The sequence below is a fragment of the Falco cherrug genome, chromosome 6 (genome assembly GCF_023634085.1).
Source record: "Falco cherrug isolate bFalChe1 chromosome 6, bFalChe1.pri, whole genome shotgun sequence".
Taxonomy (NCBI): domain Eukaryota; kingdom Metazoa; phylum Chordata; class Aves; order Falconiformes; family Falconidae; genus Falco; species Falco cherrug.
In genome coordinates, this window is record NC_073702.1 from 48,516,299 (window position 1) to 48,541,420 (window position 25,122).

At 39.1% G+C, this 25,122-nt stretch overlaps 1 protein-coding gene across 1 annotated transcript in view; it reads left to right on the forward strand.

Moving 5' to 3' along the window:
* Positions 1–25,122, forward strand: part of ARID1B (AT-rich interaction domain 1B) — a 336,635-nt gene that overhangs the window by 31,602 nt on the left and 279,911 nt on the right. Inside the window, 1 exon segment of the mRNA XM_055714492.1 lies at positions 1,724–1,918. Within this exon segment, the coding sequence (XP_055570467.1) occupies positions 1,724–1,918 (195 nt within the window).

Here is a 25,122-nt window from a genome sequence, read left to right on the forward strand (position 1 = left end):
GATGAGAATGCGTGATGGCCTTAATAAAAAAAAAAAAAAAAAAAAAGTGGTGTTATGGGTCAGGTGGCCTGAAGTGGTTGGGGAACCATTGATTTTAAAAAGTATGAAATATAAATAGTAAATTACCCAGGGACATTTAGTGGTGAAAAAAATAGAATCTTCTAAGCTGGCCGCAGAGCGGCCAAATAATGAAGGAAAAATTGCTGAGTAATACTCACCCAAAATTAGAAATGAATGTGCAATTCGCTATGGTGGCAAAAAAGGACAGTTCTCTTCTGAAGTGAATGGAGGTGTCATGTGAGGAGGAGGTTATCATTTCCACCTCGTCAGGTGTAGCGTGCCCACGTCTGGAATACTTTATTTGGCTTGGGTGACAGCCCTGGCAAATGGGTATTGGTAAGGGTGGGGAGAGCCACTGAAGAAAGGGAGATTTTGAGTTTTTTAGCAGGAAGGAAAGAGTAAAAAGTGACTGACTTTGGAGAGAACATATTTTGTGTGTATGGGGGAAAAAAACCCCACAGTACGTTAGTAGTACAAGCAGCAATAATGAGAAGAAACAGGAATGGGAGGGGGAAAATGTAATTTATTGTCATAACAACTATTCCATCAGAATGTAGTAGTCAGAAAGGACTCGCAGAAGCCGTGTTATGTAGTGGGCTTTACCATGAAACTGGTCAACAGTACACTGTAGGAAAACATTACAAAAAGTGCTGCGGAAAGGAATCCTGCTCCTGGTGGGCTGGCTGGCTGAATTAATAGTTTTTTTTTTTTTTCTTGGGAAGAGGAGGGGGGAGTGGGGGATATGTCTCATGAAGATAAGATTGTGATAGGCTTTTTAAAAGCTTTTTCTCCCCCCTTTCTTCTGTGAATATAACTGACTCTCAGGAATTAAAAAATGGATGTCATATTAACAATACAGTGCTGTGCTTGACAAAGTACGGTATTTTTTCTGGTTCAGTTAGTCCTCAGTAATAAAACATGAGAGTAATACCACACAATGGTTGACACCTGTCCTGAAACTGTTACAGTGCTTGGTAAGTGCTGCCAGAAAGTCTAAAAATAAAACTTCCCTCCCTTGCCTCCCCTCCCCCTCCATCAGCAATCGCAGTTTGGGTTTTCTGAGGTCTATTAAGGAGGCAGATAAACTTTCATGTAAAGTGTGGGTTATGACTTGCCTTTTGATCTGGAAACTTATTAGTGCACACGATAGCAATATGAAAGCGCTGAAATACTGCGTTCTGTATGCATTGCTTTTCTTGGAAACTTTCTTTTCTTTTCACTTTCCCTTTTTTTCAAAGTAGATATTTTCTCAAGGTTAAACAGCTTGTCCGCTACTTGTGTCTTTCCTGACAGACATGATTTTGTTTATGTTTAGACATTAAAGTCAGTGATGCTAATCCTTTACAACAGTATACTTAATTATGTTTTAAGCTGGAATTTATTGTGCAGTTTTTCTGCTTTTTCTGTAGGTAAGAGATGACCTTAAGTTTGATGTAAAATATTTTTTTTTCCTAAATGCAGTGAAAGTCCCAAACTTGCCATTTAAAACCTCATCTAATTAATATGAGAACCAGAGTATGGTACTGTGACTGTTTGTCAAGTCAATATGTGATGGGTAAAGCACTGAGAAAACACACGTATAGTTTGCCTGCGGTAAGCGTGACTATCCTGACCGTTTTCTTTCCATACCTTAAAGCATTTCTTGGTTTGTATTTAACAACAGGGCAGTCCAATGGATCCCATGGTCATGAAGAGACCTCAGTTGTACGGCATGGGCAATAACCCTCACTCTCAGACGCAGCAGAGCAGCCCCTACCCTGGGCAGTCCTACGGCCCCCCCGGGCCCCAGCGCTATCCCGTGGGAATGCAGGGCCGAGCCCCGGCAGCCATGGCAGGAATGCAGTATCCACAGCAACAGGTTTGTGGAAGATTTTTCTGTGTTGCTTTGGTTTCTCTCCTCTCCTCCTTTTCCCTTCTGACGCTGCGGTAATACACTGGGTGGAAGAAAAAAAAAAAATCAGAAATAAGTATTTCTTGTGCAGAAGGAGGGTCAAGGACTGCTTTATAGGACTGTAAATATATTATGTTGACAGTGTGAATGTTTTCTGAAACCCTATGCAGTCAGGAAGGAGTTTAGTTTGTTGCTGATATCTTTTTGGAGAGAGAAGTATGTTAAATGCCATCGGTTTTCTTCCCCCCCCCCAGCTGACATCATTTAGCCTTGTATATTTTTTGGTGGCTATTTTAGTTTTGTTTTTTAAAATTCTCTCTGGCTTAGATACTTTTAAATGTAAGATGAAAACCTAAAGTTGACCTCAGTGCAGAAAAACTGGGGTTATCCAGTGCAAACAAAAGTGTTATGTATTTGTATCAGCTGTTTGCTATTGTGATTTTTGTGGGGGCTGGTTTTTGTAGGTGGGGTTTTTTTTTTCCCTCCTTTTGGTAGGAGCCTGTAGCTTTTCCATTTTTTCCCCTTTACGAGCTCCTTAAAGTAAGGATATTTTATTTTTTGTTAGATCAGAGGACATAGAAATGTTCAGAATCTCCTTTCATCTATGTGGATTTCACTGTTGATAGTGGCCTCTTCTGCCTTTTTCCTGCGCTTTTAAAGAAGGTCAATTCCAGTGTTCATACTATATACTAAGGAAGATACAGTCATATTCTAGAGGGAAGGGATAAACCAAGGTTATCGAGAAGTTACATTTTACTAATTTTATTTTTAAATTAGACATGTGAGTGTAGGCAGTGGAAGCTCTGTACTTTGTTGTGAGCACAACAGAGTAGCAGCTTGATCATTAACGGGAAAGAACATTTGTTTGGTCCAACTGACAAAACATATTAGCTTTTTTAATGTCATTTATTGTAGAATATAGAAAAGAAAAAGAAAATTTTGGATTCCCTGACAGATAGGTGCCTGGCTAATTCTTGTTATTACCCATCCACCAGGACAGGATTTTAATCAGGCAGTTAAATAACAGTTTCAAATATAGTAGTTGGGTGAATAGTACCATTAGCAACCGTCTTCATTTTTATTCTTTCCTGTTGTTAAACGGATACTTGTAAGGAAGAGATTTTTTTTTAGTTTAGAAATGTTAAGCAATATATTTGGCTGCTAGATTTAGACAGCAAAGCATTTTGTCAGTCATAAAAGGAGGAGAAATTGTGAAAAGGAGGCTTTATTTTGCTCTGTGTGGCTGTAGCCAAAATGAATTTATTAAAACATATTTTTAATTTTAAAATGAATTATTCTGTGTTATGTGGAGATGAGTGTTGAATTTTCACTTCATTTGCTAATTGCTTGATAATTGTAAATTACCCGTCAGCAGGCAGTGACCTGGCACAGTGATTGGCTGCTGGCCCTATCCGTCTTCTTGCAGCATTAATATAATTGGCTGAACAGCAGCGCGGTTCTGAGCACTAATGCTCTTTGGGGAAAAAGTGAGAGGATAATTATGACATTGGATTTTTATTGAATGGACATCACCACCTAGGCATGATTTTGTTTTGGACAGCCTCCAAAGCTTCGTGTGTTTGGTTTGTGAACCTCTAATGATCTGAATCCAGTTCTTTTCATATTGCTCATATATTACCACCTTTCTACAAAGGATTAAAATGCAGGAATGCAGGTTTGTAAATTGAATTGCCAACTTACCAGCTGAGTGGTAAGTTGTCTTTGGCACAGGATGCCACAGTTTGATTCCTGGCTGGATTTTTACTCCTGTGACATGAATATTAAATAAGGAGAACCTAGCTATGCCGTTAAAATTGTCTGTGTAGCATGTACCTACTTCTAGATAGAATATATTTATACATAAAAAATCCAAATAACATTGCCAAAAATTTCAGAAGACTAATCTCAGCACTTTCTGGAAACTGGAATCGCTTACAGTGTCACATTGAATTTATCAAATCCACGAGGCACTTCCGAAAACTTGATCAGTTAAAAAATACTGGGCCTTAAACATATAACGGCGCTCAGATGTAAGTATTGTGCAGAGAGAGCATTGGGTGGGTGGATTATGAGGGTGGAACTGCCACACTGTAGGAATGGTGGGAAACATCAATGGGAGAGGTTGTTCTTATTTTAAGTTATACTGTGCTGTTGCCCAAAGATAGCCGAGGGTGTCAGTTCCGTTTCCGTGGATGAAACGAGAAGGCTTTCTGTTTGACTGTGAAGATTTTTGAATTTTGAAGAAGACCTTGAAATGTTAAGTCTGGCTCTTTGTCAGCAAGTGTTGTGGCTTGAGGTTAGAACCACGGGACTTGACAAATTTTAACTTGCAGGTTCTACTGCAGGATGCTGCAAATGAAGAAATAGAGATGAAAAACAACACCCTAAAGATCCAACTAAAATTCATGGAAGTGGTAGAAATGAAGATAATTGCCTAGATGTAGGTAGCTGGTCTATGTCATACTGCAGCAGAGAATAGTGTGTTCCAGCCTGCAGCCCAGAGGTGGAAGAGATCGCTCACGGGAAGGGAGGCCTCTGGCGTACGCAGTGAGAGATTAAAGAGGATGAAAAAGATGAAATGTTGTCAGGTGCAGTCATTCTACCTATCTGCAGCATGGGTGTTGGGCATAGCCTGCTAACCTGTTGAAAAAGAGGTCTGTGTAATGCTGCAGACATTTCTTACAACTGCTGTTTGGTCTTGGTGTGCTTGATACCAAGCAGGAAGGTGTGAGTAAACTCCTGAGTTTTCTTAATGTTCTGTGTGGAAATTGCAGGATGTTGAAGAGAATGTGGAAAGCATGGGATATGTTCTGTAACATGGCTGCAAAAGATGCTGTGAAGAGAGAAACCAGATCTCCTTTGGGCTTGGAACTCATCTCTAATGAGTTATCAATGATGAGCCCCAGAACAAAACAGTAAACCTTATATAAGGGACAACATTTGAAATGCAGGCAATCTTCTTGCATTACTTGCTAATACAACTAAAGATAAGGGGGTTAAGAGATATACGTAGGCATGTAGGAAGGAGAGGTAAAACTAGTGAAGCATTAGCTGGGTAACCTGGGGTTTTCTCTTTTCTTCTCCAGTGCTTGACAACGGAGATCCACATCTATCCTGTAAAGATGGGTGGTAGCTTGTTTTACAAAATGCTAAGCAATTTGAAGAATGCTGCAGCATTTTGTCAAATTTTAAGGGCATGTCCAGTTAATTCGGTGTGAGTCAAGTATATAAAGCATTTGGACTGATTTCGGTAAGATTGTCTTAATGGATTAGATCAAAAATCAAATAATTCTGCACCTATATAAAAGGGGGTGAAGTATAAGAAAGGAAGGTGTTAGGAAAACAGTCACATACTTAATTTGTAGGATTGTTGACTTGACAGTTTATGTCTCTTTTTTTCAGTAGGCATAAATATGTACAGTGAATGAATTACTTAAAAGAGATTTTTATGTTATTAGGAGACTTTTGCGTTTTTGTCACTTTCCGATCATCTTCTGGGGGGAATGAGGAAGGAGGCAAGGGAAAGCTGGGAGCAAGCTGACCTGTGCCTGTGTTGTCAGTTTTTGACATGATTGAATCACAGATTGCAACAAGGCCAGTGTTTGCATCCCAAGGTTTTAAAATGCTGGTCTTGCATGTAAATCTTAATACAGCTATCTCATAATCTCATGTACTCTCTCTCCTGGTTTGCATGGGATGAAGGTAATTTTAGGTTTATTAGCACTCCTAACCTAGGGCTTCAGGGAGATCACATTATGTATGTAAAAACAGAAAGCAGAAAAACATACTTTCAGGTCTCTTAGCTATTTTTTGGAATTAGAAAGAGGTGATTACAAAATTGAAAATCCTGATATGTAGGGATACTTAGCACCTGCAAACTTCAGGCTTGATTTTGCAATACATTTCACTGTAGTGTGGGTAACAAGATCTGATTGTAAAGACAGTAGTTTCCTTTTTATTTAACTTCTTTTTCTCCCCCCACTCCTTTTGGACCTCAGTCAAGCAAGCCGTGATGCCCTAATCAGTTTCTGGCTTTGGTTCAATTGCCCTGCCAAAGTGTTTCGGTGCTTTAGTGCAGTGTGCTGTAGGAAAGCTTTCTGATGCTTTTGTAAAAACATTTTTGCTAAAACTAGAGATTCAGAGTACCTACTAAAATAAGGGGGGTTTCTGCCATTGTCTGATGGCGTTGCTCTTTTGTGTTAATAGCATGTAATACTTTATTTTGTGCTGAATTTCATTAAGCTTAAAAATCAGCTCCTTAAAATAACCACGTATATGTTTTGGAAGTTTTCAGCAAAGTCTGAAGGCTTGGATTTATGAATATGTTTGAAAGAACTGAATGGTGTGATGTGCCTGTTTAATCAGATGATTATTGCCTAATTGATTTTTTTAGGATGCATTAAAAATCCTTGTGTACTTGATGGACTGGAACAACAACTTATTGTGTAAATAGGCTCATATTGCTATAATGCATAGTAAATTCTTTATGAAAGATAGTTACGTGGATACGTACAATAGCCATTCCTAATAGCTGTTTAAAATGGGGTATTTCAGTACTTTCTTGTTTCGATACTGATCATGCATTGTCTTAGTGCCTTGAGCCTGCTTGCAGTAAGTAAGTTGCGATGCTTGAGCCTTGGTCTATTCTGTCTCAAATTTTTGCTATAGAAATACTGTAAGATGAAAGGGTGCTAATTACTTGTCCCTTTAACATTTGTTATATTCTTGATTTGAAGAATTAAAAAATAAATGTGGTCAGTGTCCTTATAGTTATAAGAGTGCAACTGTAAATAGTCAGAGAAACATTTTTTCCTTTTTTTTTTTTTTTTAAAAAAACGGTTAAGGAAAATAAGCTGCTGGTTTGTGGTTTGAGTTTTTTGTTGTTTTTTTTTTTTTAAGTCTTATGTGGCAGGTTTCAACTTGGAGTAACTTTTTTTTGAAGGGCTAGAGAAATTGTAAAACCTCTGGGAATGTGCAGCAAGGATTTATTGTAATGGAAACTGCAAGTCAACCAGAACTATAGCAGCACCAATGTGATTACCTCATTTAGGAAAAGGGTTTACACTGCTCGTATTGGGTAATGTCCGGGATTGGAAATGTCTAATTTACGCCAAGGAAATCAGTTGGCTGTTGGCTTGGCAGGTAGAGTTTTAAAGCTAGTAAACACAAATGTGTTTACTACTGGTTGGCTGATTGTGTGTGTGTTGCTTTCTGAAACAATTTTAATTCTAAAGGATTGAAATATACCAAGAAAGAGAAGCTTACTGTCATGTTTTGCTCTGAACCATTAAGTTAAAATGTGGTGCATGCATACAGCAAATACTAGTCAAGTGATAGTTTGTTGTCTTCTCTGTGTATAATTGCCCATACCAGCTAGAGAATATTGAATGGATTACGGTTTTTTGTGCTCCTAAGCAGCTTTTAGCACAGTTGGTGTTAGTATTGGTTAAGGGAGCAGACACAGAAAATAAGTAGCATTTTCATTTCTTAGCCTATTTATTTTGCAAGAACAGAGAATGAATCAATGTGATTGAATCTCAAAAACAACCAGCAGAGGACAAAACACTGAGATGTGTTGCTTTTTCTTAAAGATTGATAGATGCATTTCATACACACACATAAAAAGGGACTGTGAAGCTTTGATCAGTGTGTGCTTCAGAAGTACGTTTTTTCAGGGTTGGTTTTTTTTTTTATTTCCCTTGGAAATTTTTTCGTGTGTTTTATTTTGGGGTTTTGTTTGTTTGTTTTGTTTATTCTGTTTTGCTTTTTTTTCCCCTAGGCATTTATTTGGAGCTCTCACTAGCAGATTATGTGCCGCTTTAGTAATTCCTGGAAAGCAGAAGGGTTGAAGCTGTTAAACATTAATCTTTTCCCAACTTCCTTTTCTATTTGAAACTTGTAAATACTTGAAATTAAAGTAATCATCAGTAAAATGTTGTTTGAATGATGTATCTGCCATCCTGTTGAGCTGCTAGAAACTTCCAGTTAAAAATAAATAAATTTAAAAAAGTAAACAAAATAAGTAGATGAAATACTTCCTGAAGAGTGTAAAGTTTGAATCCTTACTTTTATGAATCAGAAAAGGGATGAGAAGTCACAGCTATTTGTCTTCCTTGCAAGGTCATCTTTAAGAATGGATCTTTTGATGGTCAAGTGTTAATAATTGCAAAGAAAAGTTGTTGCTCTTTGTCATGTAAAGAAATGGGATTTTTAAATTTCAGATTTAGGAAAATGCTAAATACTGTGCTTGTGCAGATCTAGGAAAATGTTTAGCGTGGTTCTTTCTTTTGGGTATACTAAGCCTCATTGACTAAATTGAAAAAAAGGCTGCTACTTCAGTTCATGGCAGGATAAGGCTTTATGTTGTATTGTCTTCTTTAGAATTATCCCTTCTATTGAGTGTAATTCACTCTCTGTAGAGGGAGGTGAGCACAGATTACACATAATCATGGAATCAAATTTGACATAAGTTTGGGTTCTTTATGGTAGTTTAGCTCTTAATCTTAATGCTGGTCATCTGAGATTGTTTACTGAAGAAAATCCCTAAAGTGCGGAATTGCATTATTATGGTAAATAGAAACATTTCAGTAGCTTCTATCATTTCTTTGAAACTGGAGAAAATGTAGGTTGAAAAGGAAAAAGAACTGTTCTTTCAGCGGGTGAGAAAAAGCTTGGAAAAGAGAAGGTTGACATTTTTATCTGATCAATTACTATGTACTGATGTTCAGTAAATGCTAATTTTTACATCCATCCTGGAGTAAATGTCAGTCTACATTTGTATAGAAGGTGCGTAAGAATCATCAACTTACCATGCCAAATAAAACGTACTTTTGTTACTAAATGGTTCTACTTCAGTTGGAATAGTTAATGGCTGTAATGACATTTGTTGTTGTGCTTGGAAGTGGGGGCATGAGAGAGAAAAACATGCAAGCCCTGTGTGTTGATGTTCTGTAAAAGGTTGCTGTTAATGAAGCAGCAGCTATTTTGTTGTTGAGAACTTGGTTTGCTAGCAGTATTAGCTGTCAGTCTGCGCTGGAGTTAGGCAGGAAGTAGATTTTGGTGATCAGAAGTGGGGAACAGAGGGCTGTTTGCTGCTTCACTAGGAAGATACAAAATCATTTACTTACGAACAGCTCATTTTACATGGCAGCAGGAGACTTGAGTTTATTTACATTTGAAGTAAAATAAGCATCTTGCCTTAAGAAAAGGCTGCTGCATTACTCTGTTTAACAGCTGCCATATAATGACTGTGCCAAGAGGGTTTTAAAGTGTAGGTAAGGAATAATTAACTGTTACTCCTAATATTGTAGTCATAGTAGTTTCCTGTTAATAATATTAATCAAAGAGTTATTGACACTCAAACCTGCTGTAACGACATTCAGACCCATCATGAGCACTCGTGTTAAGATTTTTGTATCCATACTTTCTGTAATGTCCCCTGGGGGTAACTCAGCTTTTTTTTTTTTTTTTAGTCTTGGTATAGTTTCTCAGAAGATGCTATCAATTGTCCGTAAATTTGAACTTACTCAGAGGAAGCAAGGGAGTCAGTAGAGTTTGCTTTTTTAAAAAGAGGGAGTGTTTTTCCCATAGCTGAAAATACGGCAGAAGATGATAAGGTGAAACCTGCCTGAAGTCAGTGGGAAGTTTGCTGTGACTTCACTGGAGCTACCATTTCACTTGGGGTCATGTTGTTGGGGTTAGATGACTTGTCTTCAGTTGATAGTGTAGGCAGAATCAGCCTTCTAAGTCAATTGGCGAGAAATTCAGAATGAGGCGGTTGGGTACCTTTCACTTTGGTGACCCGGGAATGGTCAGGTAGCTTGCTTAGAACAGTAGACCTCTCGAGAAATAACCTGGTGTTTCAGTAGCTCAAGATTAGGCTCCTGTTGCTTACAGAAGCATTTTTTTTTTAACTAAGATTTTTGTTAGATTTAGTTTCAGAAAAACCTAAGTAAAAATTAGTTTTACAGTAGCGAAGTGAGTACTGCAAAAAAATAATAAAAAAAAATTTCCACACTTTTTATCAGTTTTAAATAACATGGGTCCCAGGCAGTATAATCAAAACTTGCTCAGTGACCTGCTTCAGTTTTGTATGTTTTATCACCTAAAACATTAAGACTTTTGTGGGAGTAGATTAGTTATAAAATCTTTTTAAAAAAATCTTAAATATGTTTAAGACTGTTGAAATTCTCTGTAGGTAATTTTTTTGAAAAGTCATGTTTGTTTATGTATTGCATTGCTCCTTCTAACTGTACTAACTGGGCACATATAAATATCCTAATGTAAATACTTTAAGCTTTTGGTGTTTTGTTTTTCAAGAGCGATGAAAGATTTAAGAACTTAAGGAATAACTTAGAGCTACAGCTCATTTAAATTTTGTAGGCTTTTATTCTGCTGCTGCCTTGGGTGACCCCGTTTTTGGGTGCTTCTCTGGTACTTGTGCTTCTTATTCATTGCTTTGCCTAAAATAGAACAAAAGTGTTAAATGCTTGCATCCTTGCTGATAAGTATTTGATCTCTGAATCTTATAATGTCTTTTGGGGGTGGGGAAGAGGAGCAAGGAGAAAATCAGTGTCTGTTTTATTTCTTTGTATGCTCCATCCTTTTCCTTCTCTTCTGAACACTGTTTCTTAGTAATGCTTTTTGCATTTGTGTGTTAAGAACAAGACACATAACAGATAATAAAGAATTTAGTGACTGAACAATATTAGAAAGCATATTTGAATCTTATATTGAAATACACCTTTTGGAAAGTGAGTGAATTTGACTTTGGTATATGTGTCAAAGGGACAAATTACACTTGCTATTAATTTGTTTCATGGAACAGTGATGAAGATATTTCTGCCTATTTCTTGGCAAACTGTAACATAACTTGTCTTTTGAGACAAGTCCAATCAAAATAAACAAGGTTTATATAGCCACTTAGGGAAGATGATGTTTTCATTATGGAAGTAACATTACTTATCTGGAGTCTATGTACCTAAGTGTGTTTTACAGGCCATGTTGACAGATAGTGTTTTACAGGACAGGTTAGCAAAACGGCTTTGTTCTTTTCACAGGATTGTCTCTCTCTGAGCTGTTACGCTGTGTGTGTGGGTAAAACAAACACGTAAGAGTCGGTGCCCAGGGCAGGTTGAGCCTGTGCATGGCAGAAGCAAGCGAGGCTGCTCGGCAGGGACCTCTGAGCTCCTCCTACCCCTTCTGAGTAACTCCATGCTCACCTCTGCTGCCCCTCCTAACTTTCCCGGCCGGCAGCACTGAAAATTGGCATGTGTTTTGACTTCACCATACTGGCGAGTATTGAAAAGGACAGATGCAAATTGACTGGTTTGTGTTTTTCATTGGTTTCGTTTTATTGCCGGTTGGCAAAATGGAACAAAATCAGAGGCCAAGATATCCCCCTGCAGATTTGGCAAGTGTGTACTTAGTAGATTTATGGCCCTTTTGCGTTTGGGAAGTTGTTCTAGGGAGGAAACTATTATTTCTGAAATGAATGTTAAGTTCTGCAGAGAATTATACTTAAGACCTTGTGTTCACCAATGAAAAAAATCATACCTGATGTTGGATAGCAGGCAGGTGAGTTTTTAGTCCTCTGAGGTGGTGCTGTGAGAAATCTCATGTATCCTTCAATATCCAAACTGAAGGTGGTTTTATGACCTGAGTAAATTTGCAGTCTTGCAGCAAGTGGTGAAGAGCAGATTCAGTAAATGCCAACACTGTGTGGGTACTTGGCTTTTCTTTTTTGATTTTATACGTTACAAGAAAAATTATGTTTTCTAATATTGCTTTAGGCCTATAACGCAGGGGTTACAGGAGGAACATAACCACAAAAAGTAATTGAAGAATATCCAGGAAAAGATCAGATATACTTAGGGTGTATCGAGTGTAGGCATTTTCTTTCTTCTTTCTCTCTCATGTTCTGTCATCCCGTTTTTGTCTTTCACATGTAGAACTGGCTAAAAACTATTCTTGGTGTGGATTAAGATCCTGTATAGCAGTATAAAAACCTGACTAAATATCAGAACCCTGTGTATGTGTGAGTTGCTGTGTTTTTGTTGGAGTTGCTTTAGGCTCACTTGTAGGAACTCAGAAACTTCTGCTTTCTGTAAAGCTGGTTTAAAACTAACAAACAAAAACCCACAGAACAAACAAACAAACAAGTTTTTAGCCCAGAGGATAAAATTAGTTATTGTTATGAAACCTGGTTGTAAGACTGTTGGTTAAGAATGTGGAAAGATGCACGCTGTGTGTAGTGTTCTGCTTAGTGGAGAAAACATGTTTTTACTTGAAAAGTATTTTTTATACGTGGACCCAATCTTACGTATTCCATTTCCAGCCATAGGCAGGAATGATGGTGCTGAATCCTTTCAAGTAATAAGTGTAAGTGTCCTCAAGATTTTTGTAAATATTTGCTTTAAGAAAGGACAACACACTTTGGCACTTGTTAATCCTGTAGTAATGAAATGCTGCAAACGATAGGTTTTTTTTATTTCGTTGGATACTTGTCACTGTCTCAGCGATGCAGAATTTCATTGATTATTTGGCATTTGCAGTACCATCACTGGAAAAGGGGTGTGTGAAGTCTTAAATAATGGAGTTTGGTAAAAAGTGTGGAAAGGAGCATGGGACTAGTAGAGAAGCAATATCGGCAGCGCTAGCACTGATTGTACAAGGAATGATCATCCACTTCCTGTGTGTCAATAAAAATGCAGGAGAGCACCTTTCTTGACACAGGGGTTGCTGAAACATCAGTGCTGTCTTTTTTTGTAATACTCCTGTGGATGTTTTTGCACAAAGTGGTATCTGTCAGAGCTTGAAATATTCTTGCACAGTTCCCTTTGAACAGGTAGCACAGGACAAGTTCTAGCACATAGCTACTTGACACGGGGCCGCCTACCACAGGGAAGGAATGCCTTGCTTACATACATCTGAGTTGATGTGCTAGAACTTTGCCAGTCATTTTGCTGATTACATACTGGGCTGTAAATAATTACTGAACTTCCATTTTGAATCACTGCTTTTTTTCTTCTTTTTTTCCCTCCTACCCCCACTCCATTCCCCCCCCCCCCCCCCTTAAAGGAAGACAGTATCAGTGGGAAATACTGAGGATGCTGCAACAGTTTGTGATTAGCCTGGAGATATTTTTACAGTGAATCTAACATAAATCTGCACATTTTTATTGCTATGCTGCCTTTGATTTTGGAATGCACTTTTTGCTCTCCTTGTGTTACTTTTAGTAGTACTTTTCATCTAGTAATGCATGTGGTGTGGAGTATGTCAAATTACAATTGAAAACAAATATTGTGAATGGCTCACCTAAAGGATGCACTAAGACTTAGTATTTTCCTTAGAGATACCTTTTCTTTGTTATTTTCGTACACTTGGCAAGAGTTTGTAGCTGATATTTTGAATGGTGGTTGAAAAAAGCGTAGTCTTGTTTTTGCATAGTTGCTAGAGTTCTTTATCTGTGGTGTTAACATCTTGTTTTGGCAATTGAGATATTCAGACACCGGAATGTGATATGCTGTGAAAATCCCAATTGTGCTGAAAAAGGCAGAAAGAATTGGGCGATAGGGCCCCTTGAAAGGACGTGAATCACTCTTGTCCTATAATTTTTCCTGCGGTTGAAGTCAGTGTAGTGCTTATTGGAGCAAGCAACATACAACAGTGTATTTGTGCGCAGTTGCCTTGAGGGATTTTTCTCTTTTTTTCTTTTTCTTTTTTTTTTTTTGGTTTTTTTTTTTTTTTCTTAAGATTCCTTGTCTAGGGGCAACTTTCTCTGTTTAGCTGCAGGTGAAATGAGCCTTGCAAATGTATTTGTCAGCTGAGGCAGAGGTGTACCTGTTAGCCCTTATTGCTACGTTAATATTGTTACTGTGGAACTCGCTCATGGAAAAGCGAGTGGATCATGGAAGCCTGAAACCTTGGTCTAGATAGAGGTGTTACAGATGCCTGGCCAGTCTTGTGTTTGCCCTCCCTTCTGGGTGAGGAAAGTGTACTGCTGGGGGGGCTCCCTTTGAAACACTGTGTTCAGGAAGGCTACCACTAGGCATGAGCTCTCCTGTTGGTTTACATGATTTTTTGTGAAATTTGCCCAAGTTTGTGCTGTTATTTTTCCCTTGTGGTTGCAGTTGCCAACTGGAGGCACAGGAGGCTTCCCATTCCGGGGGGAGCAGCGCTGCAGTGGGAGAAGTTACCAGCCTTTCCTGCGGCGACCTGTCCCTTTGAGGAGTTATTTAGTGGAAAATGGCAGTGGTTATGAGCTGATCTGTCTCAAAGGCCTGCCTTCTGCTTGTGAGACGGTTGGGGTAAATGTAGTGACAGCGGGGCTGTGGAAAAATCTGGACCTGCGTTACAAAAAAGTTATCTTGACACAGCAGTCATTTGGATGGAGGTATGTTTTGATAACTATCAAGGAAAGTGTGCAAATGCAAATCTTTTTTTTAAAAAAGGGAAAAAGTTGATAATCTTTCTCCTGAATGAAGCTGGTGGTGGTACAGGGCTGGTTACTGCGGTTTATTGACTTTGCCAGGGCTTGACTCCGTGTCACACCTTTGGATACCCTACAGTACCACTAATTTAGAATATGATATTCCTGAAGCCATACTGCATATTGAAGCAGTGGTTTCTTTTTTTCTGGTATAGGACAAAATGACAGACTATCTCAGAAATTTCAAGGTAGCAGAAATAAGTGGACTAAATCTGTGCTGTGGGATTGGAGGACTTTGGGGCTGTGATACTTGAATTGCTTCACTGGCCGGAAAATATACCTAGACAGGCTTTGACTGACCTAAAGAAAGGCGAGTATGGCTTACACTCCTGAGGCTGCTGAGAATCCCAGAAGATGATGACCAAGGGACATTCCCAAGTCTCAGAACTTTCCATGAGAGAAAAGAAAAATCACCTTTTCCATTTAATGCAAGAAACATAGCAACCTCCTCTTCCCCTCCCCCTGCCCCCCAGCCGCATTTGGCTGTCCTGTCTGTCGGCTTTGGTGGAAGAATTCACATTAGCAAGGTAGGGCTTTGATACTAGTTGCCAGGAGGCAGAAGCTTTTTAAAAGCCTCTTTATCCAGATGACGTGCTCAAAAGCCTTCCTTCCTGATAAGCAGGTCAGAAACAAGATGCTGGAAGTGACCCACTGGTAGGGTGAATAATTCAGTCTAGAAAGCTGTTGGGATTTTGGAGAAGTTGGTTATCATCTGTAAAGAAAAGGGAGCGTTTTCTTTGACTGGGCTTCCTGTAGTAGCCAGAGAAGTGATTTGCTGGGGTGCATGTTGGCCTGGGCAGGTGGAAGAGCTCTGAGCTGGGGCAGTGGGGGCTGGAGGGTAAGGTTACAGGAACAGGTAAGCACACATTGAAATCTAAATAATGATCTTTGAACAAAAGCAATCAAGGTACCCAGACATGAACAGGAGGGGGAAACCACCACCTCCACCCCCCCACCCCCCCCCCACCCCCCCCTATTTAATTGCCTATACTCTAATGCTGGCAGCCAGGGTAATAAACAAGAGGAGATGAAATTTCTCATTTACAATTATAAATTTCATCTGCTTGGTATTACTTGAAATCTAGTGGGAAGGTTCACAGGATTGGAATGTTAAAATAAACGGTTATAACCTATTTAGAGAGAATTGAATGGCTAGAAGGGGAGGGAAAGTGGTACTCTATATCAAGAGCGATATTATGTATTTCTGAATCACTGAGTACTCAAAAGCAAATGATATTAAATGCTTCTGAGTTACTGTCCTGGCAGAGAAGGCAGGAGATGAGGCTACTAGCTAGTACCTGCTAGGTAGCACTGAAATCAGGTAGAAGCAGGGTGGCCTGCCCATTAAGAGTGTTACTGGCATTTTGGAGAGCAGAGAGTGAACACCTGCTGCTGCCAGCATCGAAACCCTTATGAATTCCTGCTAAAAATGGTGTGTGTGTGTAAATGCAGGCGACAACTTAACCTGGATATAAAGCCTTGGATCTGACACTGAGAAATTCAAAGGCAGGTCAAGAACTAGTCGTGTTTTTTAGTGGTAAGAAGCAAAGCTTGATTTAACTATGCTGTACACGGAAAGAATTGAGCTCAAATAAACAAGAACATAAAATCTATGACCATGGATGCATGTAGATACATTGTGTACATACACAATCACATATCTGTTATTTTCAGAGGGACAGCAACACAAAGATGGGAATGATCATAAGCTAAATTGGTTGGAAGGAAACTTTTTCTGTAGGAGATGATTGGAAATGGCTTAAAGGTTTTTTGCTAAATGAATAATTGAGGAAAAACTTAATTCTCTCCTGCTGTTTCTCTCTCCAGCATCTGTCAGAATTTTAAAACTAGAGGCTTCACTTCTTGAAGCTATTTCTTGTTTTGTTTAGAAAGGATATTTTGAATGTGAATCAAGTTGAAAGTGGTTTCTTTTACTAACTAAGACCCATTTTAAAAGGAGTCAAATTCCTTCAACTATAAATGAGCACTAATTGTGAATTAAAAAAAATGATCTGGTAAGACAGAGATGTTCTGTTTACCATTTATCTAATGTAAGAAGCGTGTTAAATTTAAGAACTGAATAAATATTTAAGTACATAATTGCTTAAATAAGTGTGTGTGGACACTTAAATTTGTTTTTCTGGTTAGCAAAAAGACTTGTCAAGCACAGTGAGAAAGCTAGAGCTAATAATAAGAAAAACCAGAATAGTTAGCCATCAGTGAGACTAAACCTTTCTTTAAAAAAATAACCAAGAAATAATTGATGCAACACAAGATTAAAATATATTACTCATACCAGATTTTCCTGCTTGCCAGTTTAAATGAAGAAGGGACCCAGGCTAATGTACAATACTTTTGTTTTGAATAAATCCACTGTGATCTAGAAACTAAAATGCAGGTTTTGCTCATGGGATATTGCTTTCTTCTGGAAAAATAGTGACAGAGAAAGCTTTGAAGGTCATGGTAGATAATCAGTTGAGAGCAGGTTCTTTGTGCAGTCCTGCAGTTTAAAAACATCAGTATGATATTTGGCCGAATAAAAGAAAGTGGTCCTGGAAAACTGCATCTGGTTTTTGGTCCCTCAAAATGGCTAATGGAGGTGGAGCTCAGATGAAGAACCTAAGATGGCTGCAGTGAACTGGAGAACATGGTTGATCATAAGAACTCCCAAGAACTGAATAATCTTGTAAGTGAAAAAGAAGTGATTCAGGTCTCTTGGACTGAATCTGTGTATAACTGAGTATGTGGAAATTTTAAAGAATTCTTCAGACCAATGTACAGCTATATAGCATGGGCTATACTGCCACAGACAAGGAAAGCATACAGACTGCAGAACTGTGGCCGCGTGTAGATGTCCCTCGAGGCTTGCTGTCTCCCTCAAGTATTGCAGAATATCTTCAAGCAATCAATATAAACCCAAAAGATCTGAAAATGAACTTGGTCTTTAAAGTATTGAGTGACATGAATGTGAAATCACTTTCCTTCTGTATTATTGCAGAGTATTTGTTTTTCTTTAGTCAATCGCATGTTCCAGCAATGAATAATGTGGTCAGTTTATTAATCCTGTAGCACATTGTTATGCCTTCAGAAACTAGGAACTTTAATTACTAAAAATAATGTAATGTGGTTCTTAATTTTGCAAAACAGTGCTTTTTGTGAAGGTGGGGTCTCTACATCTGAGATGTTTGTCATCGGGCAAATAATTTCAAATGTCTGTAGAAGGTATGAAAACACCTTCTGGAGATGGAAGGCATTCTTCTTCTAAAACACCCCAGGTAAACTGTAAGAGTTCAGAAGACACAGAAATCCTATCTTGTGTCTCACTTGGAATCACGAGTGGGATAATACCTGCGTCCTCCAGAAAAAACTTAACTTTTGAGAGCAGTAAGCTGGCAGGCTGGTCCGTGGGCTGCCACGGTCTCCGCAGGTTGTGGGCAGAGAGAGTTGTGGGCCTGCGAGAGGCACTGGCCAGCCATTCCTGATAGGGAGGGCTTCTGAACAGCAGGCTCAGTGAGTGGAGTGCACACAGGTTTTTCACTTGAATTTGGCTTGGTCCAGTTCTGTAAAGTTCATTTTAACTGTGAAGCTCTTCCTTTTTTGAGCTACTCTCTTTTATTTTTCTCCTTTTTTTTTTTTTTTTTTCCTCTCCCCCACCCCCTCTTTCCCAAACGTGTTCCCCTGAAGATCATTGAGAGTTTCTCCAAGGAAGGAGGTCAGGTGTGGACTTGCAGGTTTTACTGCATTTGCGTGAGGCGCTTCTGGAGAGTGATTTTTGCATTTTGTATGTTGGTTAGCCATCTGTCTTGATTCTCACTGCTTGTTGTGAAATCAAAAATGTACAAATAAAGAAAAGCTTACCTTATGCAATTTCCATGCGAGACTGCATGCAAGTGTACGCATACTAAGCATGCCTTTGTATCTGTTCTTCTGTGCCTGTCTTAGCATGCTTTGGGAGTGAGGGTCTTAATACTGTTTGATTAACAGTTTACTATTCAAAATTGACCAGAAGGAAGCAAGTTAAATGCATGAAACTATACAGTAGATTAAACTGTGACTTAATCATATCAATTTAGTCTGGGTCTATTAATACCTAATAAATGGCCTTTTTTTTTTTTTTTTTTTAATGCCTGGGAGCCATGTTACAATATACTCAAGTTATTTCAGATAATAACCTCTAGTTCTTCTGGACAATGAATAGGCAGTTCTTACTAGTTTTTATATAAGATATAATCCTTGACTTTAGAACTTTTTGGGGTATTTTGGAGAATAAATTGAACTTAATACACAATTTATTACAATCTTCTATGTAAGATTTGCTTTCAGTAATTCAGTGTTCTTTTAAATTTCTGAAAAGCTAAAAGAAATGTAACTATGATCATTTCATTTGTGTGCACTTTTAGTAATGCATGTATACTACATACTAATGAGCAAATGAGAGAACACATTATAGTTGGAATATAGAAAGAATCCTTGTAATTAGGATGCTTGGATACAGATTTTGACTCTGCTGCTGAACTGTTATGCTAATTTATTATAAAATGCATGATAATTGCAAATAAATGATAAAATACCTGGTGCTGCATATTACTAGCATTTTATCCAAATAATGTTTATTGAGCAGAAATAGTCTTCTTGCAGAATGCAGAAGTGAAATCCAAGTTTTAAATGTGCTGGAGTTCTAGCACGCTTTGAACAAATGCGCTCTTACCCATCAGGTGGAAACACTTGTGCTGTAGATGCAGCAATTGCTTTTATCTCAGCACTTAATTTGATTTTTTTTATTATTTTCTTTTTTTTTTTTTTTCCTCTCTCCCCTGTTATTACAGTCTTGTTGTGAAATCTTTTCAGGCTCGATCGATGTCAGGTCAAAATGTGCATTGTTGTCATCATGAGAAACTGCCCCCTCTCCAGCACCAGGGTTCTAGGTATTTTTTCAGAGTAGTAGGGGTTTGCTGTATTGCATGTGAGTTCATGGTGAAGATGATAGTGTCGTAGGAGAAGGTCTGGACATGAGCTGGGGAGGCCTTTAAAAATGAGGCTGAGCTGGGGAAGCAGGAACCAACAGAGATCTACACAAGGGATGATATGGCCAATGCAGAGCGTCAAGTAGGTGTCTGCAGGAGAGTAGAACAGTATGGTAACAGAATTGGTGTGACTGCACGGAAGAGGAACGTTGCGGTGACTTGTGACATGTATTGACAAGGGCATGGATGGGATATGTAGCTATGCAGGCAGAGGAAATTGTTAGTTAGGTGGTGTTGCTCTGGATGAAGCATCAGAGCTTTGGAATAATTAACATCAGGATTATTGAGGTAAGTGTGCTTGCTGTTTTTTTTAGGCACAGTTAGCTTTAAGTTTTCTTTCATGATTTTCGGACATAGGATGGTAGTGTCACACTGGAAGGTTGGTATACTGGAGTGGGCATGTATATGCTTGTTGGAACAGTATGTGTAAAAGCAGTTTATAGAAGTTGTATTTAGTTAAATGGACAAACTGTTACTTCCTTAAAAACCTGGCAATTTAAGCATAACATTTGTAGCAGTTTCCATTTAGTTGTCAGTGGTGGGTTGTCATTTACCTTTTAGAGTAGGTGGCAATCATGAAAAGATGACCAGCAGAAAAATACCTTGGCCTGCTCTATAGATGGAGAGAATTTGGAAAAGTGTGTGTGGGCATCCCCTTCCACCAGCCATACTGGTGATTGGTAGATCCTTAAGAACAATTCACCATGTATTTCTGTCCTTTCTCTTCATCTGGTCCCAGTTTTGTTAAATTTTGTCTTTGATGTAATACACACATGTATGCATGCATGCGTATATATGGTGGTATATATATCTCCATATCCAGAAACATCCCGACAGCATGGATTCCTGGGCAGTGGTAGGCACCACACTTAGTAACGGTACTGGCTGTCCTTGGCTCTGTCAGATGTAGTGATGCTTTAAATCTGGGATTTGCTATGACAATTAAGTACAGACCATGTATAGTTCACAAATCCATCTCTGCCATGACCCCAGATACTGATTTATTTGATTGGACAGTTGGAAAACTATTCAGAACTATCTGTGGAGCAAGCAGCATTTTGAAACCAGCCTTTATTAATGTTAAAATGAATTATTGCTTCTTGTTGTCAAAATAATTTGGAGTTTGAGGGTGCATCTGATGTTGCATAAATCTCTAAGTGGTGAATGTTGAACAAATTTCTGTGCAGTCTGCTTATTCACTTAAAATTTTCAAAACAAGTGTTCAAAAGCTGCTTCGTTTGAAAGCATGGAGTTTTTGCAGCTTACCAGGCTGTGGATTAAATACCAATGAACTTCAAAGCTTTTGCCAGGACAAGTGCATGCATCTTTGTATTGCTCCACAACTTGGTGGTTTAACTTGGAAATAAACTGTAAATTTAGATCTGAAGAAGGGCTTGTGTGACTGTAAATATGTGTGTGTGTGGTGGTGGTTTTTTTTCCCCAGCTACATCAGTTAGCCTAGTGAGAGATTCTCTCCCCCTACACACGCTTTGCTTTATTTATTCCATGTGTGCTGTTATTTGTTTATTTATGTATTTATTTTTAAGTATCGTTTGCATTCCGGTCTAAATGTGCTTGAAAATTACCATCTGCTCTCCTGCTATTTAGATAGGGCATGCTACAACTGAGGTGAAGAGCTGTCACATCAAATATTTTCATTCTAGCTTTCGCACCTTTGGTATCGAGTTACATAATTGCAGCACAGGACCATTTCCAGGGATTTCTTATTTTCTTTTAACCCTCCCATGCCTCCCCCCAGTCTTTACTGGATTTTGCTGCCTTGTGAGAGTGTTTCCAGTGCAGTTGAAAGTTTGTGGGTGATGGGAGGCGAGGGTGAAGGGCCTCGCCTTTTGGTTAGATGCTAAAATTTAATAGAATAAGCAGGAATTTCTAGAAAAACAGAATGTGCCTATTTATGGTGCAGAATATTTATATACAGATAAACCACTGTAGGGGTGGAGTGGTTTTGGAGTTGGTTGGTTGGTTTTTGGTTTTTTTTGGTTGGTTGATTGTTGGGCTTCTGGGTTTTTTTTCCATTTTCCACAATTTCTGTCTTTTCTCAAACAAAGTAAAATGTAAATGGGTCAATGACATGTGCAGAATATATTTCCTATAATGCTGAAGTTTAATCTACTAGTGGTTTTCTGGGGCTTTTTTGTTTTGTGTGTTGTGGTTTTTTTTTTTTTTGGTTGTTGTTGTTGTTTGTTTATCCCCTCTTGAGTTTGGTTAGTCTTTTAAGTTCAAGAAGCAGGGGAGGTGGAAACTACTCTCAGAATTAGACAATTGTGAAAATGAACAGATCATCTGGATTCACGTCGACAGTCACTTTGGGCTGAATGGGAATAAACTGACAGAAGATGGTGTTTGGAAATGAAACACGACGGGAAGGCAGTTAGCACAAACTGCCCAATAATTTCTCATAGTCAGGAAAGGAGCGCCGTTAGAGAGCGGAGGTTGTGCCAATAAAATAGCTGTTAGAGAAATTAATGGTCTTACAGTACCGGGTAATAAATCTGGTGCGTGTCATGTGCCCCTTCCCCACAGGTTAATTTGGTAATGGGGTGGGTACTGGCACAGGCACTAAATTCCAGGTGTTTGTAACTCCTGTGAGGTGGAGTTTATTATCCAGCCTGTTGAGGTTCTGGTGGGACTCGGCCACCTCCTGGGTGAGACCCTTGTCCTCTCTGTGGGGTGGCGGGCAGTTCCCTTGTGTGTTTCCCAAGCCACCTTCTCCTTTGCTTTTCCAGAGTGACGGTGGTCTTCTGTATGGTGTGGGTTTTTTTTTCTTCTGCTACTGGGGTAGTGGGTGCAATAAATGTAATTAGTTACTTTTACATAATGGTTTGTGGCTTACATTGGTGGGATCGCCGCTTTCATTAGCGACTAGGTGCATCTTTTCTAGCATCATTGGACATTGTGGAGGCTTTGGTGGTGGCTTGGTGCTGCCAGAGCCTCTCGTGCTTCCGTGGTGCAGGTGTCCCTCTGCTTCATCTGCTAATGCACCCCTTGATTCGCCTGAGCTTGGGGAATGGGATGGAGGAGCCAGGCAGTGGGACAGAGCGCTGAGGTCGGGAGGTCAACCAGACCATATGGGAGTAAAACATTTCCTCCCAGCCCTGCCCCCGCCCCTTCCCCCTTTTGGAAAAACCATGCACCAGAGGTGTTTCAGCTGGAGTTGCATTCAGTTAGTCGTACATGTAACGTGTTGTATCATACCTTGGTGTGGTGGCTGTGGCCTCAGGCCTGGAAAGGATGCACATCTCAGATGGTATCATCCATATGTACGCAAGTGTGTGTGCCATATGCATGCTTTCTTTTACAGCAGTAGGTGAGACACTTTCCCTGCCTGTAAAAGCTCCTCCGTGGCTCTGCAGTGCTGGGCCACAGGTGTGGTTATAAACTCAGAGAGGAGAAACATGGGTTTGTCCTGGTTTGATCCTATTTTCAGAGCTACGCCAGCAAATTTTGTTCCTGCTCACAGGTGCCACTTCCTTATTTGAGCCTGAGTTTTGTTTCTGCCGTTCGTCGGTCAGCTGAAGCCTTGGGAGGATAGTGGAGACCCAGTAACCTTTCGCTCTGAGGTTACTGTTTGAGTACTACATAAGGTTGCGTGGAAGGCATTGCCAAAATCCCTTCCAAAAGCTGTTACGTATTTGCAGTATCACCTTGAATTGTTCTTTCACAGGAAACCAAATATATTATTCCGCTTCTCTCAGTTGATTACTTCTCTCTCTCTTTTTCTGCAAGAGGAATAGAGCATAGGAAAATAATATTCCCAGCCACTAAGAGCTGGGAACTACAGGTTTATGTTTTCTTAAAACTAATCTGCCTCCTCTTAGCAAGGGCTCGTGTACTTGTGGTAATTGAATGGGCTGCAGGGTACATCGGGAATTGTAGTTTTGCAGTGTTTTCTGCTCTGAAGATTAATAATCTTACAACCCTCTGAGGGAGATAAAGAGAAGATGTTCTCAGACAAATTGTTGTCTTGTATTTCAGAAATGTGCTTTGAGCACTGAGCATACTTTCAGTTCATGCCTTCAGTTTTTACCTTGATATCCTTAGTCATGGCAATATTTTAAACATCTAAGCTTGTCTTTCTCCTTCATCCCTCCTTGTTTTCTGCAACTGTTCTGGGTTGTTTTGGAGATGTTTCACTTAGAAGACAGTTGCATGTTTCATAAAACTGTTCTTGAAATACAAAACTCGAGGAAAAAATATTTAAAATGTTATTGTTTGGTTTTGTAACCATCCAGACATGCAGGGCTCAGGCTGAAGAAATAACATGTCAGCCTTTTATGTCTGAAGAGAGCTGGCAGTATCCTAATACCAAGGTTTTAAAGAATAATTTTTATAGTCTCTAACTTTCAGATAATTTTTAGCTTTCCTCTGCCAGTGGTTTCAGCAAGCTTTTGTTATAAATTTGTTGGTTTTCTTAAGTACTGGTTTTGGTTTAGCCACTGGAGTAAGTAGTTACTGAAGAGCTTAAGTAGGCTGAACACCTGAATCCAGTTAGTAGTAAGAAGGTGACTGTCTGTCTTCCTCATCTGTTACCCTCTGCATTTACACCAGGGAACTGCGGAGGTTTTTATGGCTAACAGAAAAACTACAAATTCTTTATTGTTTCTGTGCTTTTAACACATACTTGAAAGTGGCTAAGAATACATACAAGTACTTAGAAAAATGTAACTTTAGGCTGGTTGGCTGAAACAAAACTCTTGCTGCCTTATTTATTTTTCCTAACACCTTTCACATCCCTCAAGGCACGTTATGACTTTGAAAACCAGATTATATATGTGTGTTGACTACCCAAGTACTTAAAAAAACTACAGTGTGCTAGACACGTTACAACGTATTTGGAAGAAAGGAAATGGGGAGAAATCTTTAGCAAACTAAATCGGTAGAAGAAGATAAACAGGCAAAATATAATTCTGTATAGGGAGAGTTTGTTCTGAAGTGCTGAGAGTAAGTGGTGGGCTTTGCAGCTCTGCCATAGATTTGAATGAAAGATTTAATATGCTGTCCCTACTGAGGTGATAATATCTGTCAGCTTCACCAATATATTTCATATATCGTTACGAATTACTTCAGGTTTTCAGATGAAGGACTAATTACTAACAAAATTCAATGAGGAGTCTGTGTTAAGTATGGATGTGTATGTATGTATTTAATGTGTCTTGGAGTGATTTTTTTTTTTAATGCTTCTGAGATTTTCTTACGCTTTTTTTTTTGCTTTGAGTGATGCAAAATACAGCATGCATCAATCACATCACTGTTACATGGCGTTTTGCTGGTGTTACAAATCTGAGTCAGAATGGGGGGGAACATGGGAAACAGTTTCCTTAATTTTGGACAGTTTTCTGTTCCTTGCAGCACACAGTTTGGATCTTCTGCTTTCCCTGTGGATCAGTACAGTGCCTTGCTAATTTGAGTGAAGCATAGCAGCGTTTCACTGACTGGGCAGAAGAGTTTCCTTTTTTGGGGGGGAAGGAGGGGAGGAGGTTTACTTTTCTGCTGGTTTAGTGCACTGAAATGGCTCAGCTCAGGGCCAGGCTGGAGCCAGGGCCATGCAAAAAAAAAACCAAACAAAAAAAAGCAGGGACTGTGTGCTGGGAGGATGGAGAGGAGGGTGAATCTCTGGCACTTGGCAGTTAGATCCG